The sequence below is a fragment of the Myodes glareolus genome, chromosome 3 (genome assembly GCF_982192425.1).
Source record: "Myodes glareolus chromosome 3, mMyoGla1.1, whole genome shotgun sequence".
Taxonomy (NCBI): Eukaryota; Metazoa; Chordata; class Mammalia; order Rodentia; family Cricetidae; genus Myodes; species Myodes glareolus.
In genome coordinates this window covers 1,269,453-1,290,519 of record NC_142028.1, presented here as the reverse complement: position 1 = coordinate 1,290,519, position 21,067 = coordinate 1,269,453, and the positions used below count along the sequence as shown (strand labels likewise).

General features: G+C 36.9%; 1 protein-coding gene and 1 pseudogene across 1 annotated transcript; one reads left to right on the top strand and one right to left on the bottom strand.

Moving 5' to 3' along the window:
* Window positions 1-879: 879 nt before the first annotated feature.
* Window positions 880-1,815, bottom strand: LOC125399473 (olfactory receptor 5W2-like). Its single transcript, XM_048432886.3, has one exon. The coding sequence runs from the start codon at window positions 1,813-1,815 to the stop codon at window positions 880-882; it is 936 nt and encodes a 311-aa protein (XP_048288843.3).
* Window positions 1,816-3,825: 2,010 nt separating this feature from the next.
* On the top strand, window positions 3,826-20,950 carry LOC125399383 (olfactory receptor-like protein OLF1; annotated as a pseudogene).
* The last annotated feature ends 117 nt before the right edge of the window (window positions 20,951-21,067 follow it).

The window sequence follows — 21,067 nt, the reverse complement described above, 5'->3', positions numbered from 1 at the left end:
ACATATATTTTATTAGATCTATGAGTCCTGATTATCTGGTTTTCTTTTATTTTTTTTATTTTTTTGAAAATAGATTCCTTTCATACAAAACATTCTGGTTATTATTCACACCCACTCTGCTCAGTTCCTCCCCATTTCATCTCTAATTCAGATCCGCATCCTTTCTGTCACTCATTAGAAAACAAGCAAGCATCTAAGGAATAATAAAATAATATAATGATATAAATGAAAAACAATCAGATTAAAATACAACAAAAGTACCAAACACAAAAACAAATGAGCCCAATAATAATCACAAGAAACATACAACACTGTGGAGACATGCCGATTCAGACTCTCAGGATATTTATGGAAAAAAAAAGCCAGAAGCCGTTATATATAAATTTTTCAGCCTGTATGTTGGATATAAAGATTTTCACCAAAATTCTATTCATTTCAGAATAAAATTAAATTTATTCTTTCCTTAAAATTATGATTGTACCAAGTGTATAATTAATGTCTCTGACTTTCATTTGGATATAATATACGTCTTTAACAACCTAGAAGTTCCTTTGTGATTCAATATGAAGCAGTAAAATAGCAAAATGGTAATCCTTAAAAATAAAGAAAACAATACAGCGAAAAATTGAATGAAAGAATAAATACAATTCTTTTGGGACTGAAACAATCATGAGAAATTCTTCACATGTGAATCATGTATGATCTATGGCAAATAATGAGACATGAAACATTGGTATAGCTACAATTTTATCTTATCATCAAACTTATCAGAAATTCTTATGTTAATCTCTTTAATAGGTCACACAACTTTCTTATGAATAAAGCAACATTGTTTTATACAAATTACCACTATTACTTGGACATATACACATAATGTTATTATTTTAACCACCTTTTGTTTCTCAGTTTTTGCAAGGCTTCTTTCACATCTTTGTTTCTCAGACTGTAAATCAGAGGGTTCAGCATGGGAATCACCAGAGTGTAAAACAGAGAAGTCAATTTGTCTTGATCTAGAGAATAAGAAGAACTTGGCTGGAAATATGTAAAGAGTAGAGTTCCCTGAAAAATTGCAACTGCAGTCAGGTGAGAGGTGCAGGTGGAAAAAGCCTTGAACCTTCCCTCAGCAGAATGGATCTTCAAGACAGATAAGATGATATAACAGTAGGAGACAAGGACTCCTGAGATGGTACTCAGCTCAATAAATCCAAAAATGGTGAATATAACTAATTCATTGATCTGTGTATCAGAGCAAGATATTAATAGGATAGGAGGTATATCACAGAAGAAATGATTAATCTCATTTGAACCACAGAAACATAAGCAAAATGTTAATGTTGTATGTATCAAAGCATCTGTCATTCCTACAAGGTAAACTCCAAGTAGGAACTGGTAGCAAACCCTACTGGACATCTCTACAGCATACATCAAGGGATTGCTGATGGCCTTATAGCGATCAAAGGCCATCACTGCCAGCAACACACACTCAACATCTATAAAGATACAGACAAAAAAGAATTGCAAGGCACAACCAACAAAAGGAATGGTTTTGTTCTTGGCAAAAATGTCCATCAACATCTTGGGCCCAACTGCGGAGGAATAGCAAAGATCAGAGAAAGAGAGGTGGCTGAGAAAAAAGTACATTGGTGTTTGAAGCTGGGAATCCATTCTGATCAAAATGATCATTCCAACATTGGTCAGAATAATAACAAGATAAACAGTTAGGAACGTAGTAAATATTACCACTTTCATATCAGGGTTAGTTGTAATTCCCAAGAGGAGAAATTCAGGTAACGAGGAGCAGTTCCCGTTGTCCATTATTTTTGTTCTTCTTCTATCCTGTTGTAAGGGTCAAAAGAAAAATTAATTAGATTTCTTTATCTGGACATATATCAATATATCATTTCTAACACAGAAGACATTTTTTTAATTATATACATCCAAAAACTGAACAGGTAGAAAGTAGTTTTAAGGCATCTTTGATATTTAAAGATAAAGTTCTATTTTAGCAAGTTGAAAAGATGAAAATTAACTGCTTATAAAACTTACAGGATATCTGACTGTACTGTGTCTCAATCACTCATATTAGTAAATGCATTTGAATGAATTAAAAGTGATTTTATAACCAAAGTGATACAAGAAAATTTGAAATATAGAAAGGAAAGACAGAAGACTTACTGAGCATATCTTTAGATACAAGAATTGCAATTAATACATATTCAATAAACATAATCATTTCAATAACCAATAATTATGATGAAAGACAGTTACTAAATAAATAGGACACATAGAGGTACCAGTTTGGGGCATTTAATTTTTGCTAAAATAAAAAACATGTTTGCTTTAACTTTTACCTCTGCCATTATTTGCTGGTTTGTCAAACTACTAAAGCCTCTATGTGTAATGTGGGTGATTCCCAGTGTAAATTTCCTAAAGAGCCAAATAGTAATTAATAATAATTAATAACAAATAACAATTAATAATTAAAACATCCAAATAATTCATACAAATGAAAGAGAAGCCTGAATCCACAATAGGTATGTTTTAAATTGTTTGCTTTTTAATGATTTCATTTAACTAAAGTGTGAAATAGTAGATTTTTCAAAGCAGTATAGGCTTGTTTGTCTTTTATTTATGATAGCTATTAGTGTATATGCCTGTCTCTGTCGCTTGCTGCCTATCCCCCTACCTACTATCTGTTGAAATTAAAATGTAGTTAGTGAGATGTTATTGTTTCTAGAATTAAACATACTGATATGTTGTCCATATAGGTTTAAAGATATATATTTTAATGTTTCAAATCTATTATTAGCTAAATAAAAATGAAAAGAAATAAGTATTTGATAACTTTGTGTGTTTAACTGAATAGTTAGACATAAATAAATCATTTACAAATTCACCAATTCACTTTTCCAAAGAAAGTATTTTTTCTTTTTTTCAGATTTTCTAGAATGTGGATTTATTCTCCCTACCTGAGATGAGACAGTATTCCTACCTTTTACTGGTGTCAGGAATATATATCTCATTCGTTTGTTTATGTTTAACTAATGACAACTGGGATTTAAACACACCAGAATCTGCCTTCCCTCTTCTGCATTATTCAAATATAGTAAATTAGGTATTTATTTTCTCCTGAGAATAATTACAGAAACTTCACTAAAGCTGAACTTTCAATTCTTTACTCTTTTTACCTAATGATCCTTGAAGCCTTTAATGAGAATTTAGTTAAAACTGTAATTTGCTACCATGAATCATGTTTTTCTTTTAATGAAACAAAACTTCTAATCAACCCTAAACAAGACATAGCTTGATTTCCATGGCCTTTTTATTATTACTTTTATTTCTGAGACAGTCTCCTTTATCTGCAATTTAGAGAATTGTTACTAATTTGTATGATTAATCAATATCTCATTTTTGTACCCGATCACCTATCTAATCACAATCCTTAAACTTGATTTGCATTTTTGGCAACTGACTTTCACTAAACTTCCATTGTAACAGAAAGCCAAACCCTGTATCCATGGCTTTTTCAACATATAATGATCAGTACAGAGGTGTTTGGATATTTAAATTTTCAAAGTCACTGGTTAACACAAAAGAAGTGTATAATTGGAGGCACAGTTCAGTGTTTATTGAATACATTTCATATTTTTGTCATCAGGTAAGGTACACACACACACTCATGCACACAAAATCAGTTAATAAAATGTAACAAAATGTATTCAAAGATAAACTATTTCTTTATATAGTATTTTTAGAAGGTAACTATCATTGTTTAACCAGGTCATGACAATAGAAAGAAATAAAAAAGACTTTATGGAATTAATGATGGAGGAGCTGACAGTGGATGATTCCAGAACACATCTCTTCATTTTGCCTTACTCTTTATGCCCTAACACTGCTGAGCTTCTTGAATTTGAAAGCATCTCAGACCTGCCCAGAGTGCCTCCATTTCACAGGCTAGCACATTTGTCCATTGACACTGAGAACCTCGATCCAAAGATGCTTCTCTCACACAATGGGCTTAGACAGTTTGCTCTGGACTTTGAGTCAAAAAGATTTGTACTTTAGGACTACTTTGACACTTATGTGAACCAAGTACTTGTTACTTAATGTCCACTGTTCTGTAATAGCATAAAATCAACTTGCTCAAAAATTTACAATGTTTCCATGAAATGCAAAGTTTCTGAATTGAATGTGTTAAAATCACAATTAGAACTGAATGTGGTGGAGGCACATCTTTAATTCCAGTGCTCAGAAGACAGAGTTGGAGGGCAACTAGAGCTACATAGGAAGAACCCATCTCTTGAACAGAAAAATCACATTCAGTACATACTCAATGAAAGTGTACATAGTGATAACATTTTTCTGCAAATGAAAGTATCAGAAAAATTTCTGCAAGAATAGTACCACATTTTAATTCAAAATGAAGACTGAAATGAAAAATTTGAATATCATTAAAATTAAATGTAAAAGCACCTATTTTATTAACAACAGTTTCTTTTGTATAATACCACATAATTTGCAAAGAAGAACATTTATCATTCATATATGCACATTTATATAAGAAATTTATATATAGATTTATTTATTTTTGTGTGTTTGGGTGTGTACTTACATGAGTTTATGTGTATCACATGTGTGAAAGATACTTTGGAAGTCAGAACAGGGTATCGTATTTCCTGAAAGTGAAGTTAAAGTTGTGAACTGACATATCGGTTTTGAGAATCAAGCATGGGTCAGTTGCAAGAGTAGTTGTTGTGGGATGCTCTTGTACACTTTAAGGATTTGTCACTTGTAATGGTTTAATAAAATGCTGATTAACCAGCTAACTTGCAGTAGCCAGGCAAGAAGCATAGGCAGAGCAACCGGACTAGGAGAATTCTGGGAACAGGAAAGATAGAGAAGATGCCATCCACACACAGGCATTATCCTGTGTCCTTTTTTAGGCAGATTGAATCCATTGATAGTAATGGATCTAAGTGACCAGTGATTTTTTTTCAAGCACAAAGGCCCAGATAATATTTTTTAATTAATTAATTTATTTGTTTATAAAAATTTCCACTTCCTCCCCTCTTCCCCATACCCTCCCATTCCCCCGCTCCCTCTCCTCCTTCCCCCCACTTCCTCTCCTCCTCCCTCTCCAGTCCTAAGAGCAGTCAGAGTTTCCTGCCCTGTGGGAAGTTCAAGTTCTTCCCCTCTCCCTCCAGGTCTAGGAAATTGAGCATCCAAACAGACAAGGATCCCAAGAAGCCAGTGCATGCAGACAAAACAAGACCCAGTGTCAATGGCTTCTCAGTCAGTCCCCATGTCAGCCACATTCAGAGAATCCGGTTTGATCACATGCTTGTTCAGTCCCAGTCCAGCTGGCCTTGGTGAGCTCTCATCCGATCAGTCCCCTTGTATCAGAGGGTGAACGCACCCCTCGAAGTCCTGATTTCCTTTTTCATGTTCTCGCTCCTTATGCTCCTCATTTGGATCTTGGGGGCTCAGTTCAGTGCTCAAATGTGGGTCTCTATCTCTATCTCCATCAATCGTCAGATGAAGGTTCCCTCTGGTCCTGCCTTTCTTGCTCACGTTCTCCCTCCTTCTGCTTCTCATTTGGATCTAGGGAGTTAAGTCCAGTGTTCCAATATGTGTCTCTGTCTCTATCTCCATCCATCGCCAGATGAAGGTTCTATAGTGATAAGCAAAATATTCATCAGTATGGTTATGGACCAAGACCAGTTCAGGCACGCTCTTCTCTGCTGCCCAGGGAGCAATCTGGGGACCTCTCCTTGGGCCTGGGAATCAAGTCTCTTGCAAACCCTAAATTCGCTCCCTTAGTTGAGATATATATTTCCTTGCTCCCATATCCATCCTTCCTCCCTCCTCCCCTTATCCCATTCCTCCAAGCCATCCCCAATCCTCCCCCTCTCCCTTCTCTCTAACCATCTCCCCTTACTTCCACCCCCACCCCCCGTGTGCCCAAGTTTGCCTGGCAATCTTGTCTACTTCCAATATCCAGGAGGATAACTATATGATATTCTTCAGGTTCACCTTCTTATTTAGCTTCTCTAGAATCAATAATTATAGGCTCAAAGACCTTTAACTATGGCTAGAATCCACTTATGAGTGAGTACATACCATATTCCCTTTTTCGGGTCTGGGTGACCTCACTCAGTAAAGCGTTTTCTATTTCCATCCATTTGCATGCGAAATTCAAGATGTCATTGTTTTTTACTGCTGAGTAAAACTCTAATGTGTATAAGTTCCACACCTTTTTTTAACCATTCTTCTATTGAGTGGCACCTAGGTTGTTTCCAGGTTCTGGCTATCACAAATAGTGCTGCTATGAACATAGTTGAACAAATGCTTTTGTAGTATGATAGGGCATCTCTTGGGTATATTTCCAAGAGTGGAATTGCTGGGTCCTGAGGGAGGTTGACTCCCAGTTTCCTGAGAAACCGCCACACTGATTTCCACAGTGGCTGCACAAGTTTGCATTCCCACCAACAATGAATGAGTGTTCTCCTCACTCCACATCCTCTCCAGCATAGGCTATCATTGGTGTTTTTAGGTTTAGCTATTCTGACAAGTGTAAGATGGTATCTCAAAGTTGTTTTGATTTCCAATTTTCAGATCGCTAAGGAGGTTGAGCATGTCCTTAAGTGTCTTTTGGCCATTCAAAGTTCATCTGTTGTGAATTCTCTGTTCAGTTCAGTACCCCACTTTTTAATTGGGTTAATCACAGTTTTACTGTCTAGTTTCTTGAGTTCTTTGTATATTTTGGAGATCAGACCTTTGTCTGATGAGGGGTTGGTGAAGATCTTCTCCCAGTCAGAAGGTAGCCTTTTTGTCTTAATGACAGTGTCCTTTGCTTTACAGAAGCTTCTCAGTTTCAGGAGGTCCCATTTATTCATTGATTCTCTTATTGTCTGTGCTACTGGGGTTCTACTTAGGAAGTGATCTCCTGTGCCTATATCTTGTAGACTACTTCCCACTTTCTCTTCTATCTGATTCAAAGTGGTCGGATTAATGTTGATGTCTTTAATCCATCTGGACTTGAGTTTTGTGCATGGTGATAGATATGGATCTACTTTCATTCTTCTACTGGTTGACATCCATTTATGCCAGGACCATTTGTTAAAGATGCTTTCCTTCTTCCATTGTATATCTTTAGCTCCCTTGTCAAAAATCAGGTGTTCATAGGTTTGTGGGTTAATATCCGGGTCTTCTATTCGATTCCATAGGTCGACTTCTCTGTTCTTATGCCAATACCAAGCTGTTTTCAATACTGTCGCTCTGTAATAGAGTTTGAAGTCAGGGATGGTAATGCCTCCAGAAGTTCCTTTACTGTATAACATTGTTTTGGCTATCCTGGGTTTTTTGTTTTGCCATATAAACTTGATTATTGTTCTCTCAAGGTCTGTGAAGAATTTTGATGGGGATTGCATTGAATCTATAGATTGCTTTTGGTAGAACTGCCATTTTTACTTTGTTGATTCTCCCAATCCAAGAGCAGGGGAGGTCTTTCCATTTTCTGGTATCCTCCTCAATTTCTTTCTTCGAAGACTTAAAGTTCTTGTCAAATAGATCTTTCACTTCCTTTGTTAGAGTTACCCCAAAATATTTTATGCTATTTGTGGCTATAGTGAAAGGTGATGTTTCTCTGATTTCCCTCCCTACTTCTTTATCCTTTGTGTATAGGATGACAAACGATTTTTTGGAGTTGATCTTGTATCCTGCCACATTACTAAAGGTGTTTATCAGCTGTAGGAGTTCTTTGGTAGAGTTTTTGGGGTCGCTTATGTACACTATCATATCGTCAGCAAATAATGAGAGTTTAACTTCATCCTTTCCAAATTGAATTCCCTTGATCCCCTTATGTTGTCTTATTGCTATTGCTAGACTTTCAAGCACTATATTGAAGAGGTATGGAGAGAGTGGACAGTCTTGTCATGTTCCTGATTTTAGTGGAATGGCTTTGAGTTTCTCTCCATTCAGTTTGATGTTAGCTGTCAGCTTGTTGTATATTGCTTTTATTATATTTAGGTATGATCCTTGTATCCCCAATCTCTCCAACACCTTTATCATAAAGGAGTGTTGAATTTTGTCAAATGCTTTTTCAGCATCCAATGAAATGATCATGTGGGTTTTTTCTTTCAGTTTATTTATATGATGGATTACATTGATAGATTTGCATATGTTGTACCAGCCCTGCATCTCTGGGATGAAGCCCACTTGATCATAATGGATAATTTTTCTAATGTGTTCTTGGATTCGGTTTGCCAGTATTTTATTGAGTATTTTAGCGTCAATGTTCATGAGTGAGATTGGCCTGTAATTATCTTTCTTGGTTATGTCTTTGGTTTTGGTATCAGGGTAACTGTAGCTTCATAAAAAGAGTTTGACAATGACTCTTCTGTTTCTATATTGTGAAATACATTAAGGAGTGTAGGTATTAGCTCTTCCTGGAAGTTCTGGTAAAATTCTGCATTGAAACCATCTGGTCCTGGGCTTTTTTTTGGTAGGGAGATTTTTGATAACAGCTTCTAATTCTTCACGACTGACAGGTCTATTTAGATTGTTCACCTGGTCTTGGTTCAACTTTGGTATATGGTACTTATCTAAAAAATGTCCATTTCTTTTACATTGTCCAATTTTGTGGCATACAGGCTTTTGTAGTAAGATCTAATGATTCTCTGAATTTCCTCTGTGTCTGTGGTTATGTCCCCTTTTCATTTCTGATCTTATTAATTTGAATGTTCTCTCTCTGCCATTTGATTAGTTTGGATAGGAGTTTGTCGATCTTGTTGATTTTCTCCAAGAACCAGCTTTTTGTTTCATTGATTCTTTGAATTGCTTTCTGTGTTTCTATTTTGTTGATTACAGCCCTCAGTTTGATTATTTCCAGTCTTCTACTCCTCCTGGGTGAATCAGCTTCTTTTTTTTTCTAGAGCTTTCAAGTGTGCTGTTAAGTCAGTAATATGTGCTTTATCCCTTTTCTTTAATTGGGCACTTAGTGCTATGAACATTCCTCTTAGCACTGCTTTCATAGTGTCCCATAGGTTTGAGTATGTTGTGTCTTTATTTTCATTAAATTCAAGGAAGGCTTTAATTTCTTTCTTTATTTCTTCCTTGACCCAGGGGTGATTTAGTAGTTGACTGTTCAACTTCCATGAGTTTGTTGCCTTCCTGGGGGTATCATTGTTGTTGAATTCTAACTTTAATCCATGGTGATCTGACAAGACACAGGTGGTTACTAATATTTTTTTTGTATCTGTGGAAGTTTGTTTTGTTACCGAGTATGTGGTCAATTTTTGAGAAGGTTCCATGAGCCAATAATTTTCTTATTTTTCTGTTAGGTTTCTTTTGATTGACCTGTCCATTGATGAGAGAGGTGTGTTGAAGTCTCCTACTATTAGTGTGTGTGGTTTGATGACTGCCTTCAGTTCTAGAAATGTTTCTTTTACATAAGTTGGTGGCTTTATATTAGAGGCATAGATATTCAGGATTGAGACCTCTTCCTGATGGATTGTTCCTGTTATGAGTATGAAATGTCCATCTCTATCTCTTCTGATTGATTTTAGTTTGAAGTCAATTTTGTTAGATATTAGAATGGCCACACCCAGTTGTTTCTTAGATCCATTTGCTTGGAAAACCTTTTCCCTTTACCCTGAGTAGGTGTCTCTCTTTGTGGTTGAGGTGTGTTTCTTGTAAACAGCAGAATGTTGAATCCTGTTTTCATATCCAATTTCTAAGTTTGTGCCTTTTATAGGTGAATTGAGTCCATTGATATTAAGTGATATTAATGACCAGTGGTTGTTGACTCCAGTTATTTTGTTTTGCAGGGGTGGGGGTTGTAGAGTGTATGTGTTTCCCTTCTTTGAGTTGTGTTTGTGAAGTGTCGCTAGCTGAGTTATTGTAGGCAGTGTTGGGAATGTTGGATTCCTTGGGTTGTGATTTTCCTTCTATTACTTTCTGTGAGGCTGGATTTGTAGCTATGTATTGTTTAAATTTGTTATTATCCTGGAATATTTTGTTTTCTCTGTTGATAGTGAATGATAGCTTGGCTGTGTATGGTAGTCTGGGCTTGCATCCATGGTCTTTTAGTTTCTGCAGTACCTCTATCCAGGACCTTCTGGCTTTCATGGTTTCCATAGAGAAGTCTGGTGTAAGTCTGATAAGTTTCCCTTTATAAGTTACTTGACCTTTTTCCTTTGCAGCTCTTAATACTCTTTCCTTAATCTGAATGCTTTGAGTTTTGATTATTATATGGCGAGGGGATGGTTATTTTTTGATCCAGTCTATTCGGTGTTCTGTATGCTTCTTGAACCTTCAGAGGAATATCGTTCTTTAGATTGGGAAAGTTTTCTTCTATAATTTTGTTGAATATATTTTCTGGACCTTCGATCTGCAATTCTTCTCCTTCTTCTACCCCTATTATTCTTAGATTTGTTTTTTTTTTATTATGTCCCAGATTTCCTGAATGTTTTGTGATTACAATTTGTTGGATTTGCTGTTTTCTTTGGTCAGAGCATTTATTTTCTCTATGGTGTCTTCATAATCTGTGATTTGTTCTTCTATCTCTTGCATTCTATTGGTTATGCTTGTTTCTGAAGTCTCTGTTTGTCTATCTCGATTTTCCATATCCAGCTGGCCCTTGGTTTGTTTTCTTCATTGCCTCCATTTCAGCTTTCAATTCTTCAACTGTTTCCATTACCTGTTTGACTGTTTTTTCTTGGTTTCCCATGGTGTCGTTTACAGATTTACTCATTTCTTCAATCTTTTTTGTTATACTTCTCTTCCACTTCTTTAAGTGAGTTATTCATACCCTGTTTAAGGGACTCTATTGCTTTCATAATGACACTGTTTTCTACTTCTTCCGGAAAAGGGTGTTCAAGTCCTTTTGTAGTAAGATCACTGGGATCTGGTATTTTCATGTTGTTTTTCAGATTGTTGGAGGAATTCTTGCCTTGGCGTCTGCCCATCTCTTCCTTCAAATGTTCTCTAATGGATCTTCTGGTACTGGGTCAGGTTCCCCCCTCTGATCAATCTTCTGCTAGAGGATCAGTGCCTCTTGGTGGCCAGGATTCTTGCTGAGTTGATGCAGGGCCTTCCTTTCCACCACCGGCAGGGAGACTATTGAAATACAGGCACTCACTCTTGCCGGGTTGTACTTCCAGCCTGACCAGTGATTATTAATTCCTGATGTTTTGTTTGGTTTTGTTGTCAGTGATGGTACTGTATGTGTGTTTGTGTTTTCTTCTTTGGGATTTCCCAGTGTGATATTATCTATTGCCTGTGTTTTTGTGGGTACTACTAACCACCTGAATTGGAGTTTTCTGTCTATTACTTTCTCCAGTGCAGGATTTGCAGATAGATATTGTTTTAATCTGGTTTTGTCATGGAATATAGATGTTTTCTCTATCTATGCTGATTGAAAGTTTTCCTGGGTATAGTAGTAAGAGCTGGTATCTTAGTATCTGTAAAAAATATGTCTAGGCTGTGGGATAATGCTCTTATACACTGTAAAGATTTGTCACTCATTGGTTTAATTAAACTCTGATTGGCCACTAGCCATTTAGAAAATATAGGCATGGAAACTAGATTAGGAGAATTCTAGAAAGAGGAAAGACAGAGAGACAGTCATCAGCCAGACACAAAGGAAGTAAGATGAGATTGCCTCACTGGAAAAAAAAATGCACCATGCCACTTGACTTCACATAGATAAGAATTACGGTTAATATGTGTGTGTGTGTGTGTGTGTGTGTGTGTGTGTGTGTGTGTGTGTGTCACACATATATATGTGTGTGTGTGTCCTTATTTTTGTACGTGTGTATGTATGTGTGCACATGCACATTTCCTCTGCATCTGAAATTAGCAGTGGGCTTTGTGTATATTCTTCAACTATTTTTGTCTGATTATTTCAGTCATGATATTCCATGGAATCTGTAGTTCACAAACTTACCTAAGATGGGTGACTAATGAACAATTGAGTATCCTCACTTGTCTACCTCTGTAGTCCTAAAATAATTATGGATATAGAAAGATAGAGAGAGAGAGAGAGAGAGAGAGAGAGAGAGAGAGAGAGAGAGAGAGAGAAGAAACGAAAGAAAATTAAAAGATGCCTGGGTAGGATATGCAGGGTAGAGAAGCTGTGTATGGAAGGTGCTAGGGGAGTTTGTTCAAAATACATTGTATGGAGTTCTTAAATCATTAATGAAATCATTGCTTTAAAGAATCTTCAGCATACTGAAGGTGATTGCCTGCTTGTCTCTGGTTCCATCTAGTGTCCAAAACTTGTAAAAGCACTGATTTTGAGGCTAAAACAGTAAACTTGGGGTTTGTCTTTTCCGGTTCTGGGTAAAAGCTTACCCATTTGTTCCTTCTACTCACTTACAGACCTATCTGCTGATGGCTATGGTCCTTATCTATCTGTTGTCAATAATGGTCCTCACTTTCTAATTGTCTATCAGGGCTTGAATATGTACATTTTAAATAAGCCATGTAATTAAAAAAAAGTTGGGATTTTACTGTTTTCTAAAAGAAGTTAAACAAAACTGAAGGGGCATTTTTATACTATAGTGTAATATGATTCTAAATATTTATACTTTTTAATTTAAATTCATTGTAACAAGAAAGCATATTCAGCAAATATATTTTAAATAGTAAATTATTAAACATTCAAAACCATTTAAATAAAATGATTAAGTAAGAGAATGTTATATTTTTGTTAAGTTTATAAATTTTTATTTATGTATGGAGTTAAATCGCCTGCACAGAGCTTATTGTTTTTCTAAGTTACAGTAGAAAGTTAATGTGTGTATTTAGAAAATAATGACTGACACCAATTCAGATGTGAGTGGCAGAAGTCAGAAATCTTCAATATTTAAAATTTGCAGGATGAATACAAGCTATGGAATTCTTGCTCTGAGATACAATTTCACTGAGACTGAAGTTGAGCAAGCTTGTCAGTCTTTTATTATAAATAGAAAGCTATTGAAATTCAATTGCTTTCATGAACCTTCATGGACAACGTAAATCAGCCAATCAAACTGAAGTATTTAGTAACTTGTGTATAACAAGCTTTTGTGTCACCTCCCTATTCTCAGAAAGTACCTGGACTTGACAATATTTGCATTAAGTGCCCCATAGGCACCCTTAATATATGAAAAGAATTATGAAGTTACAGTACTGATATTTTACAAAATGTTTTTACTTTTTCTTGTGACATTTGAAATAATTTAGCCACAAAGATCAAAATCTTAAATATACTGTAACTGCAAAAAACTTCTACTTATAAAAGACATTCTTTGTAAGATTGCAATTTGTTAAAATTAATACCACGACTAGGGACAACCTCTTCGGGGGAGCACACTTTTCTATCCTGCTTGACTCCCTAGAGTTAGTTCCCAATTCTAACAAGTAAAGCAAAGGAAACAACCCAAATATTACTGAGAGTGATAATTACTTCTTCAAATAATGAATAATGACAATATTTCTCAATAATCACCAGTGTATTTTCAGGAACACATATCCCAGTGGCAGTGACATCATTAGGGATCCCCACAGTCCCTTGGAAAGATTCATCTGGGATCTCATTCATTCGAGTCCCATTGGCATAAAAATATAGTAAAAGCCCTTAATTCCTATGTGAAATTATTCATTTTGTCTACTAGAAAACTGTCCTTTCTTTAGTAAGTCACTTTTGTGTAGAGTTGTATGGGTTTTCACTGCATAAAAGTTAGGTTTCTAAATCTGAACTAAAATAAAAATAGGTGACTCGATGCAAAAATCTATTTTAAATTGTTTTTGTCTGTACGAATAAGTACATTTTTTGACAAGTATTATGCAGTAAGCTGTAACATTCTTGTGTAAATACATTTTTGGTTTCAAATAAGAAATCATCATTCTGTCAGTGTGATAATTTGACATACTTTGTTATAATTGAACACATTTTGCTAGAAGTGTATAAAAATTTTGTAAATTTTTTTGTAATTCAATTTTTATCTATTTTCTGAGGAGAAAAGACTTTTCTGTCTTCTGCTTCTTCTCTGTGTGCCTTTGACTCCTGTTATCATTTATCTTTTTAGACAACCACAAGGAATATTTTATCACAGGAGCGGCTGCCATTATTTTCCAGAAAATGAGAAAACATTTCTGGTTTTCAGCCTGTCTCAGTGTGATCTAACTATACATTCTGAGCAACCCCAATGTTTGTTTCTCCTCCTGTGTTTGACTAAAAACACATTTCAATTAAAATCATTCCTGTTAGTTCCTAGTCTCATGTCTTTGTACATTATTCCAAGCATCTACCTGACATTTGATATGATTAAGACTGTAGTTTTGTGAAACTAATGCACTATACAACTTTGGAACAATTATTTTTATCTTAAGGTTTTGGCAATTTCCCCTTTCAACTCAAATTTCCTATTTTTTCACGTTTCCATCTATAACACAACTCATTAGCTACACTAAAAATATTTGGAATTCTTTGTTATACTCAGAGGCCTTAAACAACTTGTAGTTACTGTTGGTAAAGCAGTGTCAGCATAAGTAAAATACAATTTTGTCCATGTCAGTCTGTCTAAAGAGTAATACATAGAGAAGATAACTAGAAAGTGGATGGATCAAGAGATTATAGATATAGGATAGACAGACATATGAAAAATTGGCAGACTGACAAATAAATAGATACTTACTTCTGTAATTTAAATACAGAACCACTGAAAGATATATCATAGTTGCCTTATAGATCATAATGTTTATTAAGTTTCACAAAGTTGTATAACATGTGTAAAGAAAAATAGATTATAACTTAATTTACATTAACTTAAATTTAATGTATTTCTAAAAGCAGACAAAACATAAGAAATTATTTCCACTGTCTAGATAAAATGTGTCACACCATCACACTCTCTGTTGATAAACGCATTTGAGTATAACTTTCTGGTAATCAGCCGTCTGGGCTTTGACGTACACATATTGTGGGGATGTTTGAATCATTGAATATGAAAGAATTCATCCCTATCATTGACACTACCTTAGCACAAATTATTCTAACAATGGAATAAAGGACTAATCCAGAATCAGCTATATTTTCCTTTGTGGTTCTCTTAGACAACATTGATGTATTTGTTGAATACTTTGTTCATTTGTTTTACATTCTTCAAGACAATGTTGAAGATTAAGTACAAATATCTTTTACTTCAGGACTGAATCAAGTGAAATCATTCAAACACTTTGTGTTCTACCATTTAAGTATGCTGAGAGCACAGAAATCATGATTGACGGACTTCTCAGATACTATTTGTTTCATAGTACAATAAAATCATCAGCTATTTTTGTTACTTGTATTTATTCATGAAAATGCCAGATAATTTTAAGTTATTATAAATTAATTTATGACTGAATGTTGCCCATACTTTATTGAGTTAACTACTTAGTATTTAGTAGTTATTGCTTTTAGGTAAGCACTATTTACCAAAGGTACAAAAACAAATGATCAACATTATCAGCTTGTTTAATATATGAGAAACACTAATGGAATTATTCTAATTTTCTCTCACTGAAACATATTCTGCTTAATGTTCCTGAAAATTGATTTAATTTCACTAATAATGCTTCTGTTGGAAAATTTAAGTGTTTACCTAGTATGAATTTTGTAATACTACTGCATCAACACTTGCAAAAATAAACCCATGTGTTTTAGTTAGCATTAATATTGCTGTAGTGAATCTCCATGTCCAAAGCAACTTGGGAAAGAAAGGATTTATTTATCTCAGACTTCTACATCATTGTTTATTATCAAAGGAAGTCAGGACAGGAACTCAAACAGGGCAGGAATTTATGCAGAGGCCGTGGATGGGAAAAGATTACTGGTTTGCTCATCATGACTTGCTCTTAGAGCTCTCTTATACAACCCAGAACACCAGCCAAGTAGTAGACTGATTCACAAGCAACTAGGCCCTCTCAAATAAATCACTAATTAAGAAAAATGCCTTATAGTGTTGTCTACCATTCAATCTTTTGGAGAAATTTTCCCCAAGGAGGGACCTTTCTCCTCATGAATGACTCTAGCTTGTGTTAGAATGGCACAACACAACATGCCTGCATTTTAAATGTGTGGGGGTGGGGCAGGAACCAAAAGAAATGGAAGTAAACTGTAGTAAAATTTTTGATGCCAAGAGAAAGACATGAGATATCAATTTACACAATTTAAAATATAATTTTTCCTTTAACATTGTGTTTTCATTGATGACTTTTCATTCTTGGTATCAACATACTCCATTATATTTGAAAAGAAATGTAAGTAAAAACATGCCTTGTTCTGACCTAGAATAGGAAAAGTCAGTAGTGCAGTGTCAAAAAGAGTGGTGAATCAAAATACACAAAGAAGCCTTCAGTTCAATCATTGACCAAATTCTGAAATACATCTCTCAGATATTGTGTTTAGAAACAGCTTGATCGTAGACCTTTTGTTTATTTAACTATCCTTTATAAAATAGTGAAATAAGATTATTCTGAATTATCTTACTCTTCTGAGCTGTATCATATTTTTGAGCTTTTACAGTTCGCAAAAAAAAAAAAAAAAAACTACACCAGCATAGAGTTTACAATTGAAAACTATACCTTGGTCACTGAATTCATCTTGTTAGGTTTTCTAACAAGACCTGCACTCCATGTTGTTTTATTCCTTGTGTTTCTGACATTGTACGGGATGATTTTAACAGGGAATATTGGCCTGATGTTGTTAATTAGGACAGCCTAATTAACCCTTCAAACCTCACACCTGCAAACCCCTATGTACTTTTTCCTTAGCAAACTTTCTTTCCTAGACCTGTGCTATTCCTCAGTAATTGTTCCCAACATGCTAGTCAATTTCCTCTCAGCAAAGAAATCTATTTCTTATATTGGCTGTGCTCTCCAGTTTTATTTCTTCTGTACGTTTGCGGATACTGAGTCCTTTATCCTGGCTGCCATGGCCTATGATCGCTACATTGCCATCTGCAATCCTTTGCTGTACAGAGTTGCAGTGACCAAGAACCTGTGCATATGGTTGGTCATGCTGTCATATGTTGGCAGCAACATGAGTTCCCTGGTGCACACATCTTTTACCTTTATTCTAAAATATTGCAACAAAAATGTCATCAGTCATTTCTTCTGTGACCTCCCTCCTCTGCTGAAGCTTTCCTGCACGGACACGTCCATTAGCATATGGGAGTTCTGTGGAGGTCATCTGCTTCATCGTCATCATTGTCTCCTACTTCTTCATCCTTCTCTCCGTCTTGAAGATCCGCTCTACAAGTGGGAGGAAGAAAACTTTCTCCACCTGTGCCTCTCACCTCACCTCCGTGGCCATCTATCAGGGCACGCTGCTCCCTTTATTCCCCCAGTACTGATAAAATCATCTCAGTATTCTACACCATCATCATCCCAGTACTCAACGCACTGATTTACAGTTTGAGAAATAAAGATGTAAAAGATGCCACCAAGAAAGTTCTAAGATTTAAGGTACGATCTCAATGACAAGGACCACTTTAAGATTCATCTTGCTCCAACTACAGCTGCCTAAGAGGGAACTTGCAGCAGCATTAACAGCAAATGCACAAGTATCCAATGGAGACAACTGTTCAAACCCTTATTTATTACCACAGTCATATGTAATCATAATCCCAAGACATAATATACGTTAAAGAGTTCAAAGTGAAGTTGGGTGTTACATGGTACATTACTAATTCCAGAGTTCAGAAAACAGAGGTAGAGGCAAAAGTACCATGAATGTGCAATCTGAGGACGTCTCCTCTCCTCCCTCTTCTCTCCTCTCCTCTCCTCTCCTCTCTTTTCCTTTCCTCTCCTCTCCTCCCTTCTCCTCTCCTCTTCTCTCCTCTCTTTTCCTTTTCTCTCTTCTCCTCACTTCTCCTCCCCTCCCCTCTCCTGTCCTCTTCTCTCTTCTCTTCTTCTCTCCTCTCTTCTCCTCATCTTCCCTCTCCTTCCCTCCTTTTCTCGCCTCTCCTTTCCTTGTTTCTTCTCCTCTCTTCTCCTCTCCACCCCTCTCCTTCCCTCTTCTCTCCCCTCCCCTCCTCTCCTCTCTTTTCCTTGACTCTTCTTTTCTCCTCCCCTTCCCTCACCTTCCCCTTACTCTCTTCTCTTCTGCTCCCCCATCTCTCTCTTCTTCCCTCTCCTCCTCTCCTCTCTCTTCTCTTCCTTCCCTCTACTCCCCTTCCCTCTACTTCCCTTTCCTCTCTTCTCTTCTTCCCCATCTCCTCTCCTCCCCTCTTCACCCCTTTCCTTTACTCTCCTCTCCTCCTTTTTTCTCCCTTCCTTTCCCAGGAAGGGCAGCCTGCCTATAAAGTGTATGAGGGCTAGAAAACACCTCTATAATTAAGACCCAGTAAGCTTAAAGATCTTAATTCAATACAAAAGGAGATAAACAATATCTGTAAATGTCCTCTGACCTCCAAACTGGTACTCTGGCATATATATGCCCAGAGACATACATACACACAAAGCACACACACACATATGAAAGAAAAAAAGAGATAATTGTAAAATAAAAAAATTACTATTTAGATATGCAATATCCTTTGTGGGAATTTGGAGACTGCGATATAATATGCAGGGATTGTGCCTCCCATGCCAGGGGAGATGTTGAGTACTGCCTTGGAATCTAAGAAAAGTTTCATGGAATGCTATGGAACATTTCAGAGTGACAAGTCCTCTGGCCTTGTTTCTAAGTTGCAAGTTTCACATACCCTGTGGTTTGCGGAAGTGGCTACCCTGAGGCACAGTCCCTGCTTGAACCAGCTGTTCTGCTAACTGAAGGAAATCTTAGAATAGATTGGGCCAGTTAGATCACATCTCTGGAGACCCTTGTTTAAAATAGGCCAGGATGTTTGCAAGCCCCCAGACCACCCTTGCTACATTAAGCTGCCTTGTGTGCATAATCTAAATAAGTTGTTGGTTAACTCATGATCTACAGTTCCGCTTTTTGATAAAACTGTTGACTGAAGCAATTGTTTCCAAAGTGCATAAAAGGATTGCTTAATAAATGTGCAGCATGCAGTTGCAAGTGCTGCTTTTGCTCTGCATCCCCTGTGTCCTGGTTTGTTCGAGACCCTTACGCAGGGACCCCAATGCACTAGATATCGACAACTGGTGCCCAAACGGGGACCCTGAAGGACGTTCAGGAAGGGTGAGTCAGCTAAGTTCCTTTTATTACGGGGGTAATGGGACAAAGCCAGTTGGCTCCGTGCTTACAGGTATTGAAACATACTCTTGCTGTCTATGGCATTCATGTCTCTTCCTCCGATATAGAAATGTATATTTGGGTAGTAAGGGAATGGAATCCCTGTTTCCCCGACAAGGGTTCCATGGATTTAGAGAATTGGCGGAGGGTCTGCTATAATGTAGAAAAGGCTTGGAGACAGGGGGGAAAGATTTCTATTCGCTTTTGGTCTATCTGGTCTGTTTTATATACTTTTTTTCGAGCCATGACCGAGGATCACTCCGTTAAAAATTTATGGAAAGAAGCTACCCCTTCAGTTTTAGATTTGCAGGGTTATCACTGGCAGCATTCTGTCGTGCCCTTTCAGCACACTCATAGGCGAACCACATCTGCCATTGCAAATACTCTGGCTCCTTTAAGAGAGTATTTAACAATGATGTTAACATGCAGGCATACACCCCTGAGGAAATACACGAGCAATTTAGGGAAATAGCGATGGAGGCTTGGGAGAGGATTCGCCCGTCAGGGGAGAATTATGGCTCCTGGGCAAAAATTATGCAGAAACCCAATGAATCTTAAGTTGACTTTTATCCAGGTTAAAAATTACAATTGAGTGAACTGTAATTGGGAAACAGGATCAACAGCAGCTGTTGCGGCTTTTGGCTTATGAGTATGCTAATGAAGACTGCCACAGGGCTATTTTACCCATCAAGGAGACAGGAGATATGAATGCTTATATGAAAGCCTGCAAGGATACCAGTCAGAATCTAGTAGGATGCAAATGTTTGCTGAAACGATGGCCACTACTTGACATGCTTTACAGGCGTCCCCAAAAGGGTTAAATGTTAAATGCTTTGGATGTGGGAAAGCAGGCCACCTTAAGCGGGACTACAGAGCAGGGAAATCAGGGAATCGAAAATCTCCCGAGATTTGTCCGCGTTGCAAAAAAGGACAGCACTGGGCTCGAGAATGTCGGAATAAACCCCAAAATAACACTGCCCCACAAACACTTCCTCTGCCGGGAAACTACCCCACAGGCCAGCCATGGGGTCCCAGTTCAATGACCTAGGCCTCCCAACCATCTTTTCCCTCCAACCTACCACAAAACATAGTGCAGCCATGGATGTTCCAGCAGTAAGTGACTTTTGCCTGAAAGGAGGGGATTCTCCCAAGCATATTCCAACTGGCATTTATGATCCCCTGCCTGTTGGGACATTTACATTCTTAACAGGAAGATCCAGTCTCAATGCAAAAGGGGTGCATGTACATTTAGGCATTATCGATGCAGACTATGAGGGAGAAATACAGGTTTTGATGTCAGCTGCGGCTGACATCCAGTTTGCTGAAGGAAATCATATTGCTCAATTATTACTTTTGCCCTATTTACCTATTGGCTATTCAGTAGCAAGCCTAAAAGGGGGTTTTGGTAGTACTGATGAGAGAAATGTTTTATGAACAACTCAGATAACTAAAGTACAACCTAAGCTAAAAATTCCATTGGCAGGACGCAGTATCTTTGGGCTTGTGGATACTGGTTCTGACATTACTATTATAAATTTAAAGGAATGGCCTTCGTCCATCTCTTATCAGGTTATCCAGTGCCAAATTAGAGGAGTGACTAACACTCCTGTCAATTCCATTGGTCAAGCTATGACATTTGTTTCCATAGTGTCTGAGAACGGCCAGGTTGCGGTGTTGAAACCCTATGTGATGGAAGTACCCATCACTATATTGCGATGAGACCTGCTGGAGCTGTGGGGAGCTCTCATTCAATTTTAGTATTAGGAAATTTTGCTGTTGTTCTTTCCACAGATGGAACCCATAAAGATTTTGTGGAGATCGGAAGAACCTCTGTGA

What these genes read in the sequence shown, in the direction of transcription:
- LOC125399473 (XM_048432886.3), bottom strand. Translation starts at nt 1,815, where the DNA reads ATGGACAACGGGAACTGCTCCTCGTTACCTGAATTTCTCCTCTTGGGA.